Below are 24446 nucleotides of genomic sequence, written 5' to 3'. Positions count from 1 at the left end.
TTGAATATAGCAAATTATACCCAATTTATTTAAAATATTTGGAGTGAATTCAAATGTATTAAAATAACATTTTTTATCACAGAGATTCAAAATGTTGACTACTGAGCAATGCCTTTTTTCTCTTAATTTGTAGGTACGAAAAAAGGACCAGATAAATATTGAAACAAAGAACAAAACTGTTCGTTTTATTGGAGAACTAACTAAGTTTAAGATGTTCACAAAAAATGATACACTTCATTGTTTAAAGGTTAGTGCTGAATTATTTATTTTTAATAGAAAAATGTAAAGTTTTAGTTATAAGTGGTGGATAAAATGAAATAATTAAATATTTGATTAATCCAAAGGAAGACAAGAAAGGAGTAAAAAGGAACATTAAACAGATAAGCAAAGTAGAAAATACTAAGATGTGGATAAAAATGCACCTATCAGTAATTATGTGAAACATAAAAGGACAAAATACATCAAGTAAAAACCTTAAGAGTATAAGGCTTGATTAAAATTAACTATGTGCTATCAATAAGAGAAATAAAGACAAGAAAGGTTAAAGTAAAAAGATAGGGGAAATATATTGTGCAAATACTAATTGAAAGAAAGCTGGTTTCTCTATACTGTTATTAGACAAAGTAATCTTTAAGGCATGAAGCATTATTAGAAATAAAGAAGGATGGTTAATAATGCTGAAGAGGTCATTTTAATAGGAAAGTATTACCTTCCTGGAATCAGTATGCATCTAATAACTTAGCTTCAAAATATATAAAGCAAAAATTGGCAAGTAACAGAGAAATTAAAAAAATCCACAATCATAGTTAGAGATGTGAAAATAACTGTTAATAGCTGAAAGAACAGAAAAACAAAATCAGTAAGTATTTACAGAATTTGAACACAATTACCAGCCTTGATCTAATTGACAGTATACTCAATAGCAACAGAAGTCATGATCTCTTCAAATGCACATGGGTCATTTACCAAAATCAACCATAAAGAAAATCTCAGCAAATTTAAGAAGTTTGGAATTATTCAGATTATGTTTTCTGTTTACAGTGGAATTAACCTAGAAACCAATTAGTAACAGTAATTAATTATATGTGGTAAAGCTGGTGCAGATTAGGTGGCATAATTCTTCTACATTTGAAATTGATCATTCCTTTACTAAGGTTGTTTTTTCTATAACACATTTTTTACCAACTTGATTTCCTTGGGGTATTAATAAGTACTTGTATACCACAGAAAATGGGCCTCATGGATTCAAATATATTTGGAACACCTTGAGTTAAACAAAATTAAACAAGTTTATTTACTGCATGATTTCTCAGAGTGTGTAAAATACTAATAGTCATCTTAAATATTCAAGGGATTAAGTTTCCTAAACCTTTTTTGAGCATCTCAGGAAACAGGTAATACTACAAAATACATTTAGGGAAACTCCAGACAGTATTGTAAGAGGAATTGTGAAAATTTTATGAATGCTATAATTGAAAGGAATCATGCCATAAACTATTTGAACTTATTAGTATATTTATTTGTACTAATTCTTAAAAATATATAGGAAGGATATACATTTTTTGACACAAATTCCATTTCTAGGAATTTATTTTAAGGAAATAATTATAAATGTGTGAACATATTTATCCGCAAGGATGTTTGTCATGCCTTCTTTATAATAGCAAGAAATGGGAGACAGTTTGGATGTGTAATAAATAAGAACCAATCGTTTTAATCTAGTTCATATTATACAATACTACATACCTTGTGAATCATGCCATAGAAGGGTAAACAAAAGGACACACACAAAAAACTCATGTTAAGCAAAAAACCAAGTTATTAAACGATATAATAAGTCTCAGTCTGTTTTAGTTTAGAAAATATCTAAGTCAAAGTCTGTTTTGGTTTAGAAAATGTACATAGAAAAATATTAGGGGCTGGCTGGTTCGCTTAGTTGGTTAGAACATGGTGCTGATAACACCACGGTCCAGGGTTCGATCCCTGTACTGGCCAGCTGCCAAAAAAAAAAAAAAAAAGAGAGAGAGAGAAAGATTGGGAGGATAAATACTAAAATGTTAGGGTAATGTGTTATGTTTATAAATTTCATACAATGAGCAAATGATACTTCTATAGAAAGGATTTTTTTTTCTTTTTTCCCCTTGTGTTCCTCTATTCAATCTTGACTGCCACAATCAGACAGACAGAAAGCATGAGGACTTTTTCTTGCAACTGTAGTAGAAACCTTTAGAAAGAATTTTTAAAAGTAAACATATAGACCAAAACAAAACAAAAAGCCATTGAGAAAATGTCAGCTGGATATATGGCATGTGTTTAAATACATAACATCATGAATGTAGAGAGGGCTTTTGACATTAGTTTCCATATATTGTTCTGAAAGGAAAGATATTAAATATGTTGAAGTTTTTCAGTAAAAAATTTTATGGCAGAAGACAAAAGATGATCAGCTTCAGTGCTTATTAAAACTACAGTAGACTCATTTTTGTTTTTTATACTGACATTTTTAAAGTTATTACTCAGATGTATAATATTTTCTTTACTAGGATTGAAGGGTTGTCTTTGTAGTTTTTCATCATTCTTACTATTACAGATGCTTCTGTCAGACTTTTCTCATCACCATATTGAAATGGCATGTACCCTCCTGGAGACATGTGGACGGTTTCTTTTCAGATCTCCGGAATCTCACCTGAGGACCAGTGTACTTTTGGTAAGGGCTTAAGGATACTGGTAAGAGCAAGAGGATAAATATTTTTAACTTCAGGGGTTAAACATATTGATAAGTGCTGGTTATCTTGCTCTGCCATATGAAAACAGACATTTCTGTCCAAACTGGAGCATCCCGTACATAGGAGCTGCCATCCCTGGAGAGCTGTAGGAATTTTTCTCACTTGGCTGCCAGTGAGTTGACAATATTTATTATAAAGGGAAATGAAGTTCAACCATAAAACTTTTGACAAATGATGCAAATGAGCAGATACTCTTAATACTGTTATGTTAGAGCCATCTTTATGGATGTTTTGGGTACATCTCAAGCCATTATTAATATGACATAGAGCACATAAAATATAAACTTAAAAATATAAAATTACATTTTAAAATTAAAACACCATAAAAATGTAAGCTGAACATTTAACTTGGGAGAGAAGTTATTTTTTAAGCTGATTCAGATGTTGAAATGACCATCAAGTTTATAAAGCAGCTATGTTATTATGCTTATTGATAATATCTAAGCATTTGCTTGCAACCTTTCAGGGTAGAGAGAGAGAATGTATGTGTGGTGGAGGACGGGGTGTTAGTGTTAAAGAGTGATCTGGCTTAGGAATTTCTGCGCATAGACTGTCATTGTATCAGTGTTGCTATTACAAAAGTCTTGATTGTGTCATTTTCTCTAGACAGGTTGTATTTTTTAGAATCTTGTTGTGAGCCTGAATACATTCTGCTGATAGCATTTAAAATGAAGAAACATGTGAATTTATTTCTATGATCTGTTTTCAAAAATATTAATATGAAAGCCATCAAATAGAATTGATTTCCAAATTCTCTCTAGGCTTATATCACACTGATCATATAATAACAGTCTTTCTATTGTAACACCAAGGTCAAGGATTTGGATCCCTGTACTGGCCAGCTGCCAAAAAAAACGACCTTCTAATTTCAAATTTTTATTGTAACAAGAAAACAACTCTTTTTCCTGTTTGGCTTAGGCTAGTAAGGGTAAATGAGATACTGCATATAAAAGTGTAGTATAGATGCCAGGAGAGCCTAACTTTTTTTTAATGAAAAAAATTTTTTTAATGCTCAGCACTGAATCCTCTGTACTTATTTTTTGCTAGGGAAATCATTTATGAATCATTGTGGATTCATGGATGAACACAACTTGCTGAAAACCAGATTTCTTCCTACCTGATCAGTTTTCTTGGTTCAGTGGATATTTTGCCCTCTTATAGGAAAAGTACCCACCTTTTATCATTGACTCTCTTGATTCCTGGACAGGACCCTTGTTTATTTATCATTTAACAGTTTCAGGGTTCTTTCTCTGTATTAAGCACTAAACTCTGTTCTGCAGGGATGTTACAGCTGGGTAGGAGGGATGGTACAAAGAAATGAAATATTAATTGCTATGCTCAAAATGGTCCACATTCAGTGAGCGAGAGCTAAACCACATAATTTCAGTATGGTGGTGTAAGTGCTTTAATAGAGGTCTGCAGTGGATATTGTGGGCTCATTGACGGGTCCATAAGCCAGACTGAATGAGTCAGGAAAGAGCTTCCCTAAAGGCTTCATAGTATTTATTGAGTGAAAACTCTATGGCAGACCTTTGGGATATGAAAGTGAAAGAGATAGTCCCTCCCTCATGTAGTTTATAGTCTAATAAGGCAGACAGACTAGTAAATAGATAATTGAAATACATTGTGGTAAGTGCAGTATAATAACATGGGTAACACAAGGTGTAGGTAATAGAGGAACCTAATCTAGTCTTCGTATGTCAGGAAAGGTTTCCAGAGAAAAGTGATGTTTATTTTAGAGACCTAAGCAGAGTGTTAAAGGCAGAGAAGAGAAGCCAACTGAATAAAGCAACTGCAGATGAGACTGGAGAGGTAGGCACAAACTAGGTTATGAAGAGCCCTGAATGCTATGCTAAGGAGTTTGAGGTTTTTTCCTGATGGCAGTGAATAGCTATTGAAGGATTTTAAGCAGTTAGGGTAGATATGATCACACTTTTGTATTTAGGAAGGTTAGTATGGAGGAGATACTGTGAGGTAGCTGAGACCAGACATTGGGAGAACAACCAAAAGGCTGTTTTAAAAACCTATGGAGATCGCCAGTGAAGAAATGGATTAAGGTAGGGATGGAGGATAGAGAATAATAACTAGTTGTGTGAAAATTTTTAGGAAGTAGATCTGATGAGATATAAAGGGTGAGGAAGAAGAAAGTGCCCTGAGATAAGACCCAAGATTCCAGCGTGGGTATCTAAGTGGGTGATGTTGTCAGTCACAGAGATAAGGGAATATAGTGGAGGGAACAGATGGTGAGTTTGGTCTGAAGCACGTCAATGCTTATGGGGTAATCTAAAATGATTTATATTTATTTGAAAACACATATATCGTTTTAACTGGTTTGCATTAAAAAATATTCCTGGCTAATGTTAAAATTAGTTTGGGCTGTGTGCAAGTGTGTGTGTGTTGGGGAAAATGGTTCTAAAGCAGTCTAACTAACAGGTTGAAACTAATCTACATTAAAAACTGTGTTGTATATGTAGAAATGGTAAGTTAAATGATGCATTACATTTTGTCCAAAGAATTTATGGGGTATGGCTTATCTCTAGCCCTATTAAACATGGAACTGTTTTCTTGTCTGTTTGGCAGATTCAGCATTTAGTAAACATTCACAAATTATGATACAGAGATGTCAGGATACGAGCTTGGCTACAATCAATATACTTTAGAAGTACTAGGAGACAGGAGAAACAATTATTAAACTTGCTGTACATACCACCGTATATATTTAAATTTTCTCCCACTACATGATGGTTTTATGTGTATGGAAAAGCAGTCCATGGAAAAGATTGAATGTATTATTAAAATTTTATTTATTGATGTTATTAATTGCATGCCTGCCAGGTACTGTTTTAGGTGCTAGGTATACAACAGTGGAAAAAAAAAAAATACAGCCACCCCTTCTTGGGCTTACGTACACAGCAATCTTCTCAAAACTTGAAATCTACCACTACCCACCACCCCAGTCCACAACACCTGCTTGAAGCTGGTCAGTAGTTTCCTGCTACATATTTAGAACCCTATGGTGGGCAGTGTTCTGTGTTACCTAGCCCTCTCCCTGTTTCTTCAGTCTTATGCTGCTCCATGTTGGAACCATACTGGCCTTCTAGTTCCTGTACCATATCACACTCTCTTTCTCCTCAGGGCTTCTGTTCTTGCTGTTCCCTCTGCCATGAATGCTCTTCCAGTGGTTCTTCAGTCTTTTGTCATCCTTCACATCCTAGCTTAAATGTCACTTTCTCAGAGAGGCCTTCCCTAACCCACCTCTAATTAAAGTAGGTTCCCTGTTATTCTCCATCTTAGTATCTTGTGTTTTTTTTTTTTCCTTTATATCACTGATCACAATTATTGAAAAGATTAATAGCTAATTTGTTGACTTGTTCATTCTCTGTCCTTATATACAAGACTATTAAACTTCCTGAAGGTAGGAATCATGTCTGTCTTGTTCACTGTTGAGTTTCCAGCACCTGGCATAGGGCCCAGCACATAGTAAGTGCCAAGTAAAATGTTTCTTGAATGACCAAATTCAGTAATCTTAATGCTTGGTATGATGCTGTTTTAAGAATTAGGAGCACTATTTGAAGATCTTTAGCAGTGGTTCTTACACAGTATCTACTGGGTAGAGGTGGCTGCAAGACATCCCACAATGTACAAGATTAGTTCCCCACAACAAAAAGTTATCCATCTAAAATGTCAATAGTGCTGAGGTTGAGAAATCCTGAAGTAGACAATGATTGAATAGATCTGTGTTTTTTGGTCACCTCCTCTGAGTTAATGCTGAGCAACCCTAGACAAGTCATGAGACCTTGGGGGCTTTTAGTTTTCTTGGCTATAGAGACATGTCAGATTTATTTTTTTATTTTTATTTTTTTGGTGGCTGGATGGTACAGGGATCTGAACCCTTGACCGAAGTATTATAACACCACACCATAACCAACTGAGCTAAGAGACATGTCAGATTTTTCTGGTACAACATTGGATGGCATGAGGTCTGAAAACAAATTTATTCCCAGTTGCTGTACATTGAGTAGCTGGAGCCAGAGTCACCCCTTTATTTTTTTAGTCCTTAATTTTGGTCATTCATATATTTGAACCTTACTTTCCTTGAGAGTTCATGTCATTTGGCAGAGTTATAAACAAAGTTACATTTGTTGCAAAGCTTTCTGAGTATTTTACTGGATAAGGCCTAAGGCCAAGCACTCATGGACTGTGTTCTAAAAATGATTAGTGACATAATAATTAGTGTGCTTACACACTCTTAGAAATACCTAGTGATTGTTTTTTTCATTTTCTAACCCTTTATCTTGAAATTTTATCACTGAGAATAGAAGTTTAGTTAGGAGTAAAGAAATCTTAGAATGAAAGTGGTTTTTTTGTTTGTTTGTTTGTGGCTGGCCAGTATGGAGAATGAAAGCGTTTTGATTAATTTGGACTTTTTGTTTTAGGAGCAAATGATGAGAAAGAAACAAGCAATGCATCTTGATGCAAGATACGTTACAATGGTGGAGAATGCGTATTACTACTGCAACCCTCCGCCAGCGGAAAAAACAGTGAAAAAGAAACGTCCCCCTCTCCAGGAATATGTCCGGAAACTTTTGTACAAGGATCTTTCTAAGGTTACCACCGAGAAGGTACATCTTAATAAAATCATATAATAGTCAACTTGAGATTTGTTGTAGTGCTAAACTTACATGAAGTCTAGGAGGGGTGTAGGGGTAGACATCAAGTTTCATTATGATTGATTCTGTACAAGTCATCCTAAGAAGGGATTCATATTATGATACATAATATTTGGGACATTTCCTTTTATGATAACTTCTTATTCTAATTAAAATAGTAAATCTTCTAAATTTAGGTTTGATGCTATATATATATGTATTTGAAACTATTATTTTATCTTTGGTATTCTATAATGAATTTGCCCTTAAATATTTTGCATCAGTGCAGGGGATCCTAACCTTCAGTGGTGTTTAAGAGGCCCATGGCCTCTCTGAAATTGCATAATTTTGAATGTTTGTGGCTATCTGTATTTTTCTGGAGAGAGGGTCTGTAGCTTTCTTCAGATTCTCAACAGGAATCAGTTTCCAGAAAAGGTTAAGAACTACTGACCTATCATTTTGATTATTGTAGTTATCTTGTTAGAAACTTCACTTTTAAGTACGATGTTGAACAAAACATTTCTTGGTTAACTCTACAAGTTGACACATAATACAGGTAGAACTTTTTTCTTTTTAGGATAGAAGGTGATAAGGATTGATAGTGCAGCTTTGAAACTTGAAATCAACTTCTCGAGTCAGAGGCAATTGTTGTTTAAAACAATTTTAAAATTGGCTAAAAGTTTGAAAAGTATAGAATGCTATGTGATGGAGAAAACGTTGACATTTCCCATGAAGCTGGTATGAGAACACGTTTAGTGCTTGAAAGATGGATTGTGGATAGAGAGAGTAGAGATGAAAAGGATACTTTGCATCTAACAATACCTTCCATTTTCTTCCAGAATAAAAGCAGAAAGAATTTGATTATAGGTAGAACTCTGCTGATTATCTTGTTACCAGCAGAGGTTTTGAAATAGTAATAGCTAACTTTATGGGACATTTATAATGTGCCAGGCATTTTCCTGTGTACTTCACTTATTTTATCTTGTGTAATCCTTACAATAAACTATGAAGTGTAAGTAGTTTTATTTTCCCCCGTTTTACACATGAGGAAACTGAGGTTGTTGTGCAGCACCTGCCTTGATGTAGTGTCCTCCTCCATTTTAAGTGATTTTTTAACTAATTGACCTTGGGATTATTTATTTGTTGGAAATTGATGATTTTTTAAAAAGTGTTTGAGATTATTTACATCAAATGATGCACAAAAGAAGGCATATTATTTTTGGCAAACGTTGGATATTTCTTTCAGTGAACTATGTAGATGACTGTATTCTTTTAGTTTGATTGAAGACCTGGAGACTCTAGGGAATTTGGGGGCATTATGAAAAGATTTAGGAAAAATGAGAATAAATTTTGGCATTATTACAAAATCTCATTTTTCCTATCTCTGAAGTGAAGAGTTTGATAGAGGATCTCTAAAGTATTTTTCATCTCAAAAGTTCTATGACTGTACAATCGTAGTAAAACATCTATGTTACTTGGTCAGACTACCTTGTTCTCATCTTAATGATTTAAACAAAATTCTCCTCATTTAGGTTTTGAGACAGATGAGAAAGTTGCCCTGGCAGGACCAAGAAGTGAAAGACTATGTTATTTGCTGTATGATAAACATCTGGAATGTGAAGTATAATAGTATTCATTGTGTAGCCAACCTCTTAGCAGGACTGGTACTCTACCAGGAAGATGTTGGGATCCATGTTGTAGATGGCGTTTTAGAAGATATTCGATTAGGAATGGAGGTAACAAGCACTTTCTTTCATGTCACCAAATTGGAGTTTGTGGAGAATTTAAACAACCTTTACATTCTATTATTGAAAAATTGTAATTAGAGAAACTGTCTTTTTCCCATATGGTGCCATTTACTACTACTTCTTTGCGGTTAGTGATTTGTTAATAAGCCGTGGTATATCAGATTTCCTAGTCTTCTCTCAGGCTAATACTGGAGTATTCTTTGCCTCTTTTTCTTAAGCCCTGTTAAGCTTATTTTGGAATACTATATTAAATTTTTTTATTTTTAGGTTAGTATTGAGACTCATGTTATAAGAGTCTATAAATTTATTAATTAGAAAAAGTTCATAACCATTTTATGAGAATTTTCTGTAAGCACTTCATTCTTACTATAAAACCCAGGCTTATTGTTTCCTTAATTCACAAATAGCAGAGAAAATCAGCTATGGCAAGCTGATAGGGAGACTTGCATTTTAACTGTTTTAGAAACAATTCATTTAATGATAACTTAATACTAAATTTAATATCTAACATGTTCTTTTTTTAAAACTTTCGAAGATAGCCATTTCCTAGAGAGAAAAGGGACACTCAGAAGTGACCACCTTATCAGAAAAGGAGGAAAGAAACCATCCCTTGTTTCTCTGTTCGGTGTTCTTTCAGTAATCAATATTGTCAGATTACAGAGGGGAATTTACCTGTTTTCAAATACATTTCTACATTTTAATGAAAATCTGTTTTGTTTTTGCTTTGTTCTTTAGGTTAATCAGCCTAAATTTAATCAGAGGCGTATCAGCAGTGCCAAGTTCTTAGGAGAACTTTATAATTACCGAATGGTGGAATCGGCTGTTATTTTCAGAACTCTTTATTCTTTTACTTCATTTGGTGTTAACTCTGATGGTTCTCCAAGTTCATTGGACCCTCCTGAGCATCTTTTCAGAATTAGACTAGTATGCACTATTTTGGATACCTGTGGCCAGTACTTTGACAGAGGTTCCAGTAAACGAAAACTTGATTGCTTCCTTGTATATTTTCAGGTATATAAAAGCTGAAATATGCAGTTTGGCATTACGTAATTCATTACATGTGTTGCAAAAATATTAGAAAAGAAATGCTATAGTATTCATATACCATATATATGTTCATAATTAGATTATATTCTTCATATAAAGATGGTCTTAGAGATTTAAAAATATATGAGGGATTCTAATATAAAATATTCTAATTGCTTGCAGCTTTTACAATTGATAATGATTGATCATTAATTTTGGGAATTATTTTGGTATAGTTTATGAATTTGGTGCAGTAATTTATGGACTGTGATATTTAATACAGTAATTTAATTAATACATTTTTATACATTTGATAGTGTATTTTCTGGTTTACATCCAAAATTGTTTCTAAAAGATCTGATATTTTTTTGAGAGAAAAAACTTATCACTCTGGAGGCTGCCGTTTAGTTCAGTTGGTTAGAGTATGGTGTTACAACATTAAGGTCATGGGTTCGGATCCCAGTACTGACCAGCCACCAAAAACAAAAACCAAAAAAAAATATCACTCTTGGGAAAATATGTTAATTTGAAACATAGGAAGAAATATTTGTACGTTCGTTAATAAACTCTTAGGTTGTACTTTCCATATCTTAATTTTGGTTAACTATATAAACTTGTGATTTAGAGCAAGTACAGTATAAACTAAATTTAGATACAAAAACAGAAACAATCCTACAACTTCTATAAAATTTGGTATTTCAGTAATTAACTTGTAGCTTGGTTGGTTGGAGCCCAATCACTAGTTCCCATAAAATACAATGTTATAAGTATACTATCAATCGCTTCAGATGTTACTGAATAAAGTACCAACAGTCCCATTCAATTTGATACAGTCACAATTGTTAGTATTTTCGTTTGCTCACTGATGAGGAAAATAAATTTAGTATTGCAAGTTAAGGTATCAAAAATACATTCACATGGTGACTGGTGCTAAGTGGGGATAAATACGCTTGAGGAATTGCAGTTTAACTTTTTCCTACCACTCTACCTTTGTAAGAAAGGACAACTTTTTACTTCCTTATTTTCTGAATTGCTGAGCAAAAAATGGGGAAAGGAGTTTGCAGATATGAGGGTCGTATTCTTCTTTGTTGTTAAGGACTATCTTAAGTTGGAGACTTTCTGTATTAAAACCAGAGTTTTGCTGTGAAATGGCTGCTGTAACAGTATCCAAAGTAGAATCTCTTTCTGAAGAGAATCCTTATTTAGATTCACTCTGACATCCCAGACTGAGAGAAAAGAGCCACTCAGTAACATCAAGAGCAGAAAGAGACAAAAATATTTTCTAAATTGATTAACAGATGGAAATGTGTAGCAGAGATATACCTCAGGAATGGGGATTAGAAATGAGTGGGACCTGGGAGATGAGGTCATTTTCTCTTCTAGAATGTAGAGTGTATGGTTAAGTAGTGGAAAGCCAGGTAGAAAGGATCACTTGGAACAGTGCTCCTAAACTTTAAGGTGCATACACATCACCTGGGGATAATGTTAAGATGCAGATTCTGCTTCAGTTGGTCTAGGGTGGGAGTCTACAAGTGTACGTTTCTAATAAGCTCCCAGATGAGGTCCAAACTTTGAGTGGCAAGAATCTATATAACAAACTGGAGAGGAAGAGTAAAGCACCCAAAGGAATACCTGTTCACATTCTAGTAAGTTCCTGGCTTGTGCTTCCAGTTAATGTAAATTCAGGGGTTAGAACAAGTACAAAATAGAATGAAGGAACCAAACTAGGAATTGAGAGGGAAATAAATACCTGCTCAGTGACATATACACAGTACATGATCAATAAATGCTTGTTGATGATTAATGATTTTTAAGTATTTCAAAAAACATATCTTCAGATAGTTTAATTGAACTCTTCACTCTTAGGTAGCATAGAGAAAATAGTGAAAATTTATCAAAACTGTGTGGCTTTGAATCTGGTTGGTTTTGTAAAATTAAATATGTGAACCCTGTTTGGGATGTGGGTGTGGTATTTCCACCTTGTTTAATAACACCTGAAAATTTATTTGGTATTTTATTTATAATTTTTCTTGCCTTTAAAAAAAACAACTGACAGTTACAATAAAAAGATATTTAGAATAAAGTCACCAAATGGCTCAAAAACTGTACAGACAGAGGGAAATAATTGGAATAGGATCATTGCTCTTGACCACTAATAAAAATGGTAGGTGTCTTGTACAACCTTTTAGCCTGTTAGTATAACTAGGGAACATCACAGTATAGTTTACTGTTTTAAAATATTTTCGTTATTGATTTCTTATAGCTAAATTTATTTTTCATTTATTATCAGCGTTATGTTTGGTGGAAGAAAAGTTTGGAGGTTTGGACAAAAGACCATCCATTTCCTATTGATATAGATTACATGATCAGTGATACACTAGAACTGCTGAGACCAAAGATCAAACTCTGTAATTCTCTGGAAGAATCCATCAGGCAGGTACATGACTTGGAACAAGAATTCTTAATAAAATTAGGTAAGCAATTAATTACGGGGAGAAAATGAAGGTGATATTTGGCAGATTGTTTCTAGAATTTGCTTTATAATGTTATCAAAGTTTACATTTGTATACTTTGTATTTTGGGTGTTGAGTGTTGCATAACACTGTTAGGTAAGACCTGTGTGGAGTACAGTAATGTGTTTTCATTAAGTAATCTCAAATTGGTAAACAGTAATGCAGGACTTGAAGCAATTGACAGTGGTAGAAAAAAACAATCCTTTCAGCCTCTCTTAATTTCAGAATTTTTGGTTGCTAATATAAAATCTATGTTTGATTAAAGCATCCCTTATTTATATAGTGTATATTTTTACCAGGCATTTCCTAAGAAAATGCAGGGTAGAAACTGTAGATGGGAATACATGTTAGAAGTTTAGAACTATCCTACAGAATTCCAGACCTTATTCACTGGCAGAGTTTCCTTTATTTCTAAGGATGAGCAAAAAAGTGCTACAAGAGGATTATCTGTATACTTTCACAGTATCCTTCTGAGATTGTTCTGGGAGAAGAGATAGCTATCCAACATCTCCCACTGGGGACTGACGGAACCTACTAGCCTTGTAAATAGAAATAACTGGTACAAGTTATAGCCACACCAATCTGGTTGCTTGCTAATAGTTCTTAGCATGTTTCATTGTAGTCATTTCAAAGTGACACGTGTTTTCAGACTATTAAGCTAGTATTTTATTTCCCATTAGCACTTGGTGCATTCATGTCTATCATTAGGGAAACTTTACCTTCACCAGTAATATTAATTGTATTAATTTTCTACATTGCATATTTGAAGAACTGCTTTTCATAGGGAAGGCATTTCTGATTTTTTTTTTACTCTAAAACTTTTTTTTCATATTATGTCCAGCATATTAATAGGATTGCTTTCTCAAAAGGTGAATCTTCTTTTGGAGAATATGATTGCTGTTATTTGAGCATTATTTTTAAGGGTGGTACTACTGATTGTGCAAGTATTAGCTTTTCCTGCTACTCAGCCCATAAAGGCGTATGTGATTCTTCTTGTTCTTTAAACTTAGTCCTATTACCTCCCCCTTTTTTTCTTTTTCAGATTTCTAATTGAATAAATGATCAGTTCAATCAGAGTATTTATCAACTTATTTATTTCACTTACTTTGTATGCTTTGAAATTAAGTCTTAGCCTTGTTTCATGAATGGTGTATTCATGAATGTTGTGCTCTCTCTGTAGTGGGCATGAGTAAAGATTAGTGTGATACCAGTTTGGTAATGGTAAAGGGAACAGTTGTTCTTTGTACTTGTAGATCAAAGGGTTAAATTAAGGACCTCAAGCTTATTTTGAGGAGTCTGTCTTTGTTTAGAATATGGAGAAGGAAAAATAGGTCACCATTTATGAATGAAATACAGCAGCCACAATTAGTGTATTCCTAAGTATTCTCCATTTTCCTCCTGGTTTTAGAGTTTAAACATTAGGAAGAAGATACATGCAGAAGAACTGTATTAAATCATTTTCCTGTTGATAAACCATAAGATAATATAGTATTTTGCGTTTGGTATTTTTTTGTTTGTTTTCAAGCACCTGCAAATTTTTTTTTTTTCTTTTTTTTTTTTTTTGTCGTTTTTTCGTGACCGGCACTCAGCCAGGGAGTGCACCGGTCAGTCCTATATAGGATCCGAACCCGCGGCGGGAGCGTCGCCGCGCTGCCAGCGCAGCATCAAGCACCTGCAAATTTAACGTCTCATTTTAGTTTTATAGTAACCCACTGCTACCTAATAGTTAATGGGAAACACTAAAAACATTCCCTTATATTTTAAAAATTATTTTTAATGTTAAATAACAAATGTTCATGGCAGTAATTTTGAAAAATACCAAGAAAACAAATATCACCGATATTCCATAACAAGGATAATATGTTAATATTTTTATATATATTCTTCCATTCTTTTAAAATTTTTTCATGTGTGTTTGCAGTTTTATAACTAGATTGGATCTACTTAATATATTATGAATTTTGTTCCTGACATTAAATAATCTTTAAAAATTTGTTTGTTTTTTAATTGGCTGTTTTCCTTTGTAGGAATGTGCCACCATTTATTTAATCCTGCTGTTGGACTCTTAGGTTGTTTCTAGTTTTGCACCACTATAAATAATGTTCTTGTGTTATTTTTTATTGTACCTCTAGTTTTCTCAGGATAGATAGGATTACTAGCTGAGACTTTCTTTAAGAACTAAACCAAGGGCCGGCCCGTGGCTCACTCGGGAGAGTGCGGTGCTGATAACACCAAGGCCCCGGGTTCAGATCCCATATATGGATGGCCGGTTCGCTCACTGGCTGAGCGTGGTGCTGACAACACCAAGTCAAGGGTTAAGATCCCCTTACCGGTCATCTTTAAAAAAAAAAAAAAAAGAACTAAACCAAAATGGTAATAGGCAGTTCTAAATAATATTATAAAGAACAGAAATGAGAGAAATAGAAATGAAAAAAGATAAAATTCATATAAATTACACTTGAAAGCAAAAGGGTATATTTCGTAAATTAGAAATAAAATCAAAAGAATATTATAAAAGGCCTAGAAGTAGTTTTAATTTAATATAAAACAATTTAGTATATGATGAACTAGGATTCTTAAAAAATAGGATAAGGACGACAGAGCATTTGGGAGAGAATTAAAATAGAAAATTAAAATATATCAGTAAAATTGGATTAAAGAGTTAAATACTTATTTTTAAAAGGTTAAAAATAGATCTGCTTATTTATCAAATATTTGGAGAGGCCTTAATATTTCCAAATTTTAAAATGATAGAAGAGAGCACACAAAAATAGACATATTTATGTGTTTACAACTTTTATACAATGAGAAATAACTAAAAAGGAAAATAGTTTCCATGCCAGGTTATTCTCACTTATTTAAAGAACACAGGCAAATTGATAATAATAGAACACCTCAATAGATAAACGAGCTGACATAATTACGTAAGGGAGGGCAGGGAAGAATTGGTGTTTTAACTGAGTACTGTTTGTTTGCCAAAATGATAGAGGTGATGTTATTTATATTTGACAAATGAGTTAAATAAAACCCAAATTAAAACATCAGGTTAACTGTTCAAGACAATTCAAAGACTGTGCTCTTTCTGACTTTAAGTATGTGGGGAAAATGTTCAACAACTCTAGCAAGCAGAGAAATATAAATTTAAAAAATCTGAAAAGAGGTGTTATAATTATTACCATCTCTGTTACAAGCAGGAAAACTGAGGCACCAAGCAGCTCAGATTCAGATAATACTATTTTATTTTGGTCTTCAAGTACACTTGTAACATTTTAATATTTAAAATGTTTCTGTCTGGATCTGGATTTTGCATTTTGTTATCTGTATGTCCTTTATATATTCATTTTTATCTAGATTGTTTATTTTACATTGACAGTTTCCTAGGGGTCAGCAACCGGATAATTATTATACAGCTTAGCAAATGCAAAATGTAATACTTATAAATTGTTTTTGAAACTAACTCACATTACAAATGAAAATGTGTTAGAAATAGTATGTATTTTCCTTACAAATTAGAAGTAGGATTATCAAAGCTACTTAAATATTATTGTTCTCCCCATGAGGCATATTTTAAGTGGATATAACAAAGGTATAATGATGTCTTATGCAACGTGAGTTTATTACCACTGTGATATTTTTACTGAGGATGGTTTGGTTTACACAGTCCTGACTTTACATTTTTTGCCTTTGATAATTAACAGTCCAGTATTTTACTTTTTGAAGTCCATAGAAATAAATAATATATAAAATTGATTATTTGTATCTATGAAAAACTAGTAAGTGATAAGTAGAAAATATTTAAGTTGACGGAATCTCAATCTGAGCACCAACTTTTTTTCCTCAGTATTATTTTCCTTTTAATTTTTTTTTTCAAACTGGAATGTACCTACTATATATAATCACTCTGTACATCCATATTTTTGTACATCCATATAGTTGCTTAGACTTCAGACACTGAAGTAAATTTTTAATCTTACTGGTTGGCCTGGTTATAGAAGCTCTGGATTTCAGTATCCATAAAATGAGAGGGTTCGATCACATCATCACTAAAGTTTCTTCCTGCTCTAGTCCTCTAAGATCCTGTGAGTAAATATTTACTAAACACCTACTGTGTATTTTTCAATACATGGCCTCTGTTAAGTTTTGAGTATAAAGCAAGTTCTTTATCCTCAAGGATCTTATCATCTGATGAAATCACTTGAAAAAAATATAACATGGTATATCATCAAACGTAAAGTGCTATAATAAATTCTCCAGGTGCTTTAGGAGCAAGCAGGAGAAAAAGTAATAGATTGAAGTACTTGATAGTTTATGCAGGAAGTAAAACTTAAACTGAACTTGAAGAATGGATGGAATTTGAAAGTACACGTTGAAGGGTATTCTCTACTGAAAAGGGTATTGGATGAGCAAGATCTCAAGGCAGCAAGAGTCTGACCCAGCTGATGGAAAAGGCTTAGGAAAGAGTAATGGGAAATAGTGGTATCAGATGAGGCCATGTTATGTGCATCTTGAAAGCAGAGAGAGTACATTAGAATTCAAATGATAATAGGAAGACTTGACTAGGCAGTGAAATGTGGGATGGACAGGGGAGGTGGAAGCAGGTGCAGGCCAGGCAGTTCCCTATGGAGGAGGATGTTGCCACTGAAGAGAAAAAACTAAGCTGTATGGTGACAAAGCTGTCTTTTTGCCTCCTTTCTCCTCTCTTAATTTGCAGACGTTCATACTGATAGCCAAATGTGATTTCTTCGTTAAAGTGACATGATATCTTTGAGTTTTCAGAGATTCTTTTTTGGTAGAGGGTGTGGCAAAAGCTGTATCTTATTTATGACTGAGACTGCACCTTTATGTGCTGCTACTTTTTACCTGTTCACCTAAGACTGAGATAAACTGGATAATCCAAGTATTTGAAGCTCTAAGATAAGGAAAAAACAATACACACACATATTTTTTTTTTTCTGTTTTTGGTAATGGTTAGGACATGTATCAGTGCTCCTTTGTTGAAATGTAGGTCTACACATTTAGTTTTTTAAAATATTTCTCACAATAGTTTTCAGTTCTGTTCTTCTTTTACCATTGTTCTGAGAAAATGCCTGTTGAATTATCTCACTTAATACATTTAAATGAAGTGGTATAATATAAAAAACTAGTCTTTATCTTTTTTATGTACTTTTTCATTTTCTCCTCATTTCAAGGCCTAGTAAATGACAAAGATTCGAAAGAGTCTATGACAGAAGGAGAAAATATTGAAGAGGACGAAGAAGAAGAAGAGGGGGGAGCTGAAACTGAAGAGCAATCTGGAAATGAAAGTGAAGTAAATGAACCAGAAGAAGAGGTGATGACTTTTATTTATAGCAAATAGGTACATTTGTGTAAGAGTATTTTGATTACATGAGCCAAGATTTTTTTTAATACATAAAATAAGATCTCCTCATTAGTTTTATTATAGTAAATGTAACCAGTAGAATATTTGTTATAAAACCCCTTGATTAATTAAAGTTTTTTAAAGAAAGAAAGGAAATACTGATCATAGCATTTTTATTTAATAAGAAATCCAAAGAAAAAATGTTGTTGGATCTTCTGTGTATCTTAATCTCATTGTTTGATATGGACTTTTTAGCCTGCGAGTTTTACAGTCTTCAAAACAAAATTACTGGCTAGATATTAATGAACTTTCCTTTATTTTTCCCAGATCTAATGGTACATGAAATCTGAAATTCTTTGTGTACCATAATTTGCACGTCCTTTTTGTTTTCATGACTCTGTTAGGTCAAACTATATGAAATTGTTCTTCTACCATTTTGACCTACCAAAATGTCCTTTTCATGTGGTTCAACCTAATAGTTTTAATTCTTTTGTTTTTTCTTCTAAACCCTCTTGAGTTGAATCAAATTAACAGGATGTCTGAGTTTTGCTGCATAATCTGGGGAATGGGTTAAGGGGCATAGAAGAAACTGACCATGAGTTTATTGTTCAGTTGTGTGATGGGTAAGTAGGGATTCATTATACTCGTCTCTCTACATTTGTATATGTTTACATTATAAAGTTAAAAAATTAAGTTCAAAGAAAGAAGGGTGAATAAGAAGAGGAACAGAATATTAATGAAAATAAAATTTAAACCATGAAATTAGCACTTTTTCACTTGTTTTTGTATGAATATGGCAGTTTGATGTATATGATTTTTTATGTGTTCCTTGGGTGCTTAAAGCATTTAGGAAAGTGTGATAATTTAGAAGTATGATTTTAAATATTGAAAAAAGTTTACATTTTTAATCAATATTTAAGAGTTTTGGGGAAATAGAATTTTAAGTTTTAAAGTTTTGATTTATTTGAGTAAATAGAATGCAGATATTTAGAGAATGTGGGTTGTTTGCTATTTAAAGAAATGTTGTTTATAGCATTCATAAGATAGATACATAAATTGCAGTTTTTAAAAGCTCCATTTAGAATTAAAGAAAAAAGGACCCAGTAATTTAAGATAATTAAATTTTTCTACAGTTAGAATTAAAAATCCGTAAGGCTGTGTTTTCTTTAGCTATCAAGATCTATAACTGTTACTGAATATTTGGTATAACAAATTTGCTGTTAGTTAAAGGTGAATGATTGTGAAAAGGCAGTATAGACAATGATGTACAGGGTACTTCAAAAAATTCATGGAAAAGTAGAATTAAAAGATAAATGAAGCTTTTCTTGAACTTTCTGAAGGCCCCTCATGTGGCTACCATTCTCTCTTTTTAACTGTAGAACTCCCTTAAAGTAGATATAAAGAAATTAATAACAACTTTAGAACTGGAATGTTCTATATTTAGTTTCAGAATAATAGATGGAATTATATTGCTTTGTTTTCAAAATGAGGTCATAGGAACATTCAGTAATACAATTTAAACTGGCTTATTAAGTATTTTATAACAACAAAGGGAAATGAGAAAGTATTTCCCTTTTATATTTTCAGACTAATCTTGTGGTTGTCTTTGGATTTTGCTACTGCACTAATTAGATAAATAGGATCTACTAAATTCAACATCCTTGGTAAATGTGACATTAAAAAGGACTCATTTTCTTATAAATTTCTCATTCGAAGAGTTGTGATGTATCATATTTTCCCCTCTAAATGCATTTCCTCCTTTTCAAACTTTATAATTTATAATCATTTTAAACCATTACTTTTCTAGTTGGAGAATGAATATTATACATGATGTATGTGTGTTTGCTAAGTAGAAATGCAAACAAAATGTTTAACTGGAGGATCCATGTTTCTGGGAGTAGTAAAAGGTGTTTACTCTAAGAGAAATGAGTTTGGAATAGGTTACTTCTCCACCCACCCCAGGACCACTGTTTCCCATGATTATTCTCCAAACATCAGGAAAAGAAATTAATAAAAGAAGGAAGATGCATTGATTATAAAGTAATAAGAGCAACGGAGGATAGTCTACAGCTATTTACTTAAACTGAAAAGAAAATGGCTACAGTTCAACTCTTAAAAAAAGTGATACTTCTCTGTCTCCAATTTTTTAAAACTCCGTATGATCTTTTGAAGTTATTCTTAGCACCTAACCACCAGAATATTATCTCCTAGATACCAGCTATGTAAGTTGAAGATAACTGTTTAAGGATTAAGTACGTGTTCTTCTGCTAAAATAACTTTCTGCGGCATCTATGTAATTTATCAACAAAGTACAAGATTCTTTATTATAATAGCAATAATAGTTATTTACTGAGCATTTATTATTCATGGTCACTGTCCTAAGCATTGTATTTATATTACTGTTTCTGATACCACTCTTGAGGAAGTTGAGAAACTAAGGCACAGATAGGTTAAATAATTTGCCCAAGATCTCAGAGCAGTTGGGACAGAGCCAGTATTTGAACTTGAGCAGTTTGCCTTCTGCTATGCTTTCCATCCTGCTTTTCCTAGCTAGCTGGGATTTTGTGGTCCGTGGACAACTGCTTTCTAATTCCACCCATTATTACAACAGTGTACAGTGGGATTAGGACAAATGAAGTTTTTGCTCAACCTTTTAATTTGAAAAACTAATAGATTTTATATTGCCTGAATAATACAAAAAATAAAGGGAGGGTGGGATGTTAATAAATTTTAGCTTGGTTTAGCTTAGTTTTTGAATAGAAAGTATCTTTTAAGTATTAAGAAATGATTCATTTTTTTTTCAAGGACAAATTTAAGAGCATCTTATTGCAAACTTAATTTTGAATTATAGAATTACATCAAAAAAAGTTAATGTATTTGTGTACTTTTTCAAAATGTTTACATTTTAGGAATTCTAAAAATTTCCAAATATCTCTAGTAAGTAATAATACACGGGGGTTTTTGGAATTAGTTGCTACACACACTAAAAGTATTGTAACAAATTTAAATCATTTGTTTTAGGGATTGTTTTTCAGTCATCTTGACACAATGAGAAGCATCTGGGTTTTTTGTAGTGTTTTCTTAGAAGTTTTATGGAACCACATGAGGGGCATATTACATTGTTGTTGGGGTGGAGTGATAAACAGATGGAGCTCCACTGTGTACTTGCCACCTTTCGAAAATCTATCAGGGTTCCACCCTTTGTTTTGTTTGAAAAGGAATTTGGACTGATATGAAAGAAGGGGAGGCGTGGCCTGGTGGGGAGGATGGAGGAAGTAGTGCTTGAAAGTCACCAGCTAGGGAAGTGGCAGGGCTTAGCTCTTATGCTCTATAGCAGAGCATCCTTGGAAAAGTCACTTAACTTTTCTGAGCCTGAGTTTTTTCATGTGTAAAAATGGGGACAATAAAGTTTATCTTTTCATCCTCAGAGTTAGGTAGAGCAAACAAAATGAAGTATGTGAGAGCACCTTCCAAACTGTAGTGCTTTATGAAATGTAGTGCTGTGTCATTGCTTTCAGCTGGTAACAATGTTAAACTTGAACTAACAGGTTTCCCATTGCAGAATTAGATGAGTATTAAAGAACTACTGTGAGAAATTCCTCTTTTCGAAATTAGTTTCAGAGGAGAAAAACACAAAATCTTCAGGAAACTTGTTCCTTGTGGAAGTCAGGGAAGAGTTTCTACAGTGGATCTTTGTATTCTTAGTTCAGTGGAAGGTAGTGAGATGGGTTTTCAGTTACTGGTATGTAGTAAATGTTGCCAAGCTGACTTTGCCCTCCTGTTGTACACAGACCATATAAAAGGCTGACACTCAAGAATAATAAACAATTTTACAGAAGTTTTAAAATCTTTTTAAGGCATGTAAAATATAGTAATCCTTTTCAAAGTGTTTTAATCTTCTACTGATGTTAAACAATTTCAGGAGGGTTCTGATAATGATGATGATGAGGGAGAGGAAGAAGAGGAAGAGAATACAGATTACCTTACAGATTCCAATAAAGAGAATGAAACTGATGAAGAGAATACTGTACGTATGGCTGAAAATTTTGCTTTTTGAAATTATGCAACATTTTCATAGTGTTTGAATTTTATCCACTGAAGTTTTGTTTCTTTTGATTATTGTGAAATATCTCTTTGGAAATTCATTTTTAATTTGTTTTCTTAACCATTTTCTTCATTAACAAATTCTTTTAACATTTAATAATGTTATATATTTTACTCACTTATTCCTTGAGTTATGTTGAACAAGTTATCAATACAAAAAGGCTCTGCTATACAAAACATTACAGTTAAAATTTCTGGTCTGATTTTGTTGTTTTTGTTTTGTTTTCATAAGGAGGTAATGATTAAAGGAGGTGGACTTAAGCATGTACCTTGTGTAGAAGATGAGGACTTCATTCAAGCTCTGGATAAAATGATGCTAGAAAATCTTCAGGTATTAAATTTTGCTCTACTCCAAAGATTCTTCTCAATATAAAACCTAGCAGCACATTAAATTATGGTTAATATGAGAGTTTGTATTGTCTAACTATCTGCGTCTGCAGCAGCTTTTCCTAATATACACAGCTTGCAGCTGCCAATACTTCTTGCATCCTACATCCTGACTTGCACATTTCTTTGAGCTGTAGAGTAGGAGAAGATGTAGTAAATGGAAAGCTTGGAGCAGAGCAATTTTATTGTACCAATCTCTTAAGTCATATCTCTTTATTTCTAAGACCCTTTTCTTGCAGTTTGTTTAGGAGCCAAACTGCAGAAGATAAACATTTGGGGAAATTCAGTTTAGTAAATTCTTATGTTTGATTTATTATTTGAATAGCTTGTATGTAAATAGAGAAATATTGGCTATTTAATTGTTAAAGAAATGTTCATTATTTAATGTGCCCATAATGTTAGCAAACTGGATTTGATAAAAAGCTCCATCTAGTAGTTTTTAGAATGTCACAGTAATTTGGAGTAATTATATTTTTCTATAGTTAGAGGTAAAATCCCCTAGATGGTTTACTTTAGCCCTGTATGTAGCTATTGTTAAGCCCTTTAGTTACTTGAGGAGAGTGGTTTTGTTGGAATTGTGGGACGCAAGCCCCACTGGGGCAGGTGCAGTGGAGCCTGGGAAGGGAGGGGGTGAAGATAGTAAATGTAGGTAACTCTTGAGGAGTTTTACTAGAAGGGGTAGAGAAATGAGGAGTAGCCACAGAGTACATAGAATTAAAAGAGAGGGTATTTTTTAAAGGTAAGAAGATATTATAGAGTCTTTATATTCTGATGGAGCAATCCTTTAGAGAAGAAATATTAGATTTTACTTCCCTTGATGCTACTAAAGCCAAAGATATGTATGATAAAGCACAAATTAGCATTATAGGTATGTTAGACTGATCTGCTTCTTCCTTCATATATTAAACTAACGTTTCTTCATATATCCAAAAAGTTCTTAATTTATGAAATAAACCTTATATTTATGTCATGTAGGAGCCCAAGTCATCAACTAAAACAATTATTATAATCCTCTTGAAGAGAAAATAATCAGTTTACATCTTAAAGAAACTTTTCCTATCTTATATGAGTTGGTAGCGATTTACTTAGCCTTCATTTGTTAGCCAGTATTTATTGAGCACCTAATGTGTGCCCAGAAGTTATCATCAGCCAAAGTATAAAGTAGTAAATGCAACAGACCTGGTTTCTGTTCTTAGAGAAGGTAGATATTTAACAACTAAACAAATACATAATCTCAAATTGTGATGAATGCTAAGAACAGAATGCTTTGGTAGAGAGTAAGGAAAGGACCTTCTTTTGATAGGATGTTGGGGAAGGCTTGTCTGAGATCGTGAATTCTAAACAGGACAGGTAAAATAGAGCCATCCAGGTGAAAAATTAGAGGGATGTAGGAACAATGTGCCGAAGCTCTTGAGGCAGAAAAGAACTTGTGTTTGAAACACTAAAAGAAGGCCCGTACTAATAGAGCATAGTTTGTGGGAGGGTGGTGCAGCATGAGAAAGAGAGTTGTGATGAGATCCCTTTGGAGAGGCATGGCCCTGTGCGGAGGTGGTTCAGACGGGGGCAAGATGGGAAGCCAGGAGCCTGGGAATAAGGCTGTTGTGTGATCCAGGTGAGAGGTGATGGCCACCTGTCCAGCATAGCGGCAGGACACAAAGAGAAGTCTGGATTTGAAAGCTGTTTAGGAGGTAGAAGAAATAGATTTATTTGGTGCTTGATTGGATGTGTAGTGGGAGAGTAGAAAGCATGATACTCAGTTTTCTAGCTTGGGCCGCTGGCTAGTGTCAGGGACAGGAAACAAGGGAGGTGTGAGCAAGAGTTCCACTTTGGCCATGTTAAGTTTGAGAAGCCCATGAGGTATCAAAGTGGAAATG

The 24446-nt window shown here is 33.5% G+C and overlaps 1 protein-coding gene across 3 annotated transcripts in view; it reads left to right on the top strand.

Moving 5' to 3' along the window:
- Nucleotides 1-24446, top strand: part of UPF2 (UPF2 regulator of nonsense mediated mRNA decay) — a 98542-nt gene that overhangs the window by 56231 nt on the left and 17865 nt on the right. For 2 of the 3 annotated variants that reach the window (XM_063100384.1, XM_063100385.1), the window contains exons 10-18: nucleotides 134-247; nucleotides 2591-2707; nucleotides 7223-7408; nucleotides 8968-9171; nucleotides 9919-10194; nucleotides 12500-12683; nucleotides 17912-18051; nucleotides 22004-22108; nucleotides 22418-22516. In XM_063100384.1, the coding sequence (XP_062956454.1) occupies nucleotides 134-247; nucleotides 2591-2707; nucleotides 7223-7408; nucleotides 8968-9171; nucleotides 9919-10194; nucleotides 12500-12683; nucleotides 17912-18051; nucleotides 22004-22108; nucleotides 22418-22516 (1425 nt within the window). The remainder of the gene's footprint in view (nucleotides 1-133; nucleotides 248-2590; nucleotides 2708-7222; nucleotides 7409-8967; nucleotides 9172-9918; nucleotides 10195-12499; nucleotides 12684-17911; nucleotides 18052-22003; nucleotides 22109-22417; nucleotides 22517-24446) is intronic. The other variant, XM_063100386.1, reaches the window with a different exon arrangement.

The sequence above is a fragment of the Cynocephalus volans genome, chromosome 6 (genome assembly GCF_027409185.1).
Source record: "Cynocephalus volans isolate mCynVol1 chromosome 6, mCynVol1.pri, whole genome shotgun sequence".
NCBI classification, from domain to species: domain Eukaryota; kingdom Metazoa; phylum Chordata; class Mammalia; order Dermoptera; family Cynocephalidae; genus Cynocephalus; species Cynocephalus volans.
This window is presented reverse-complemented; position numbering and strand designations above follow the sequence as displayed.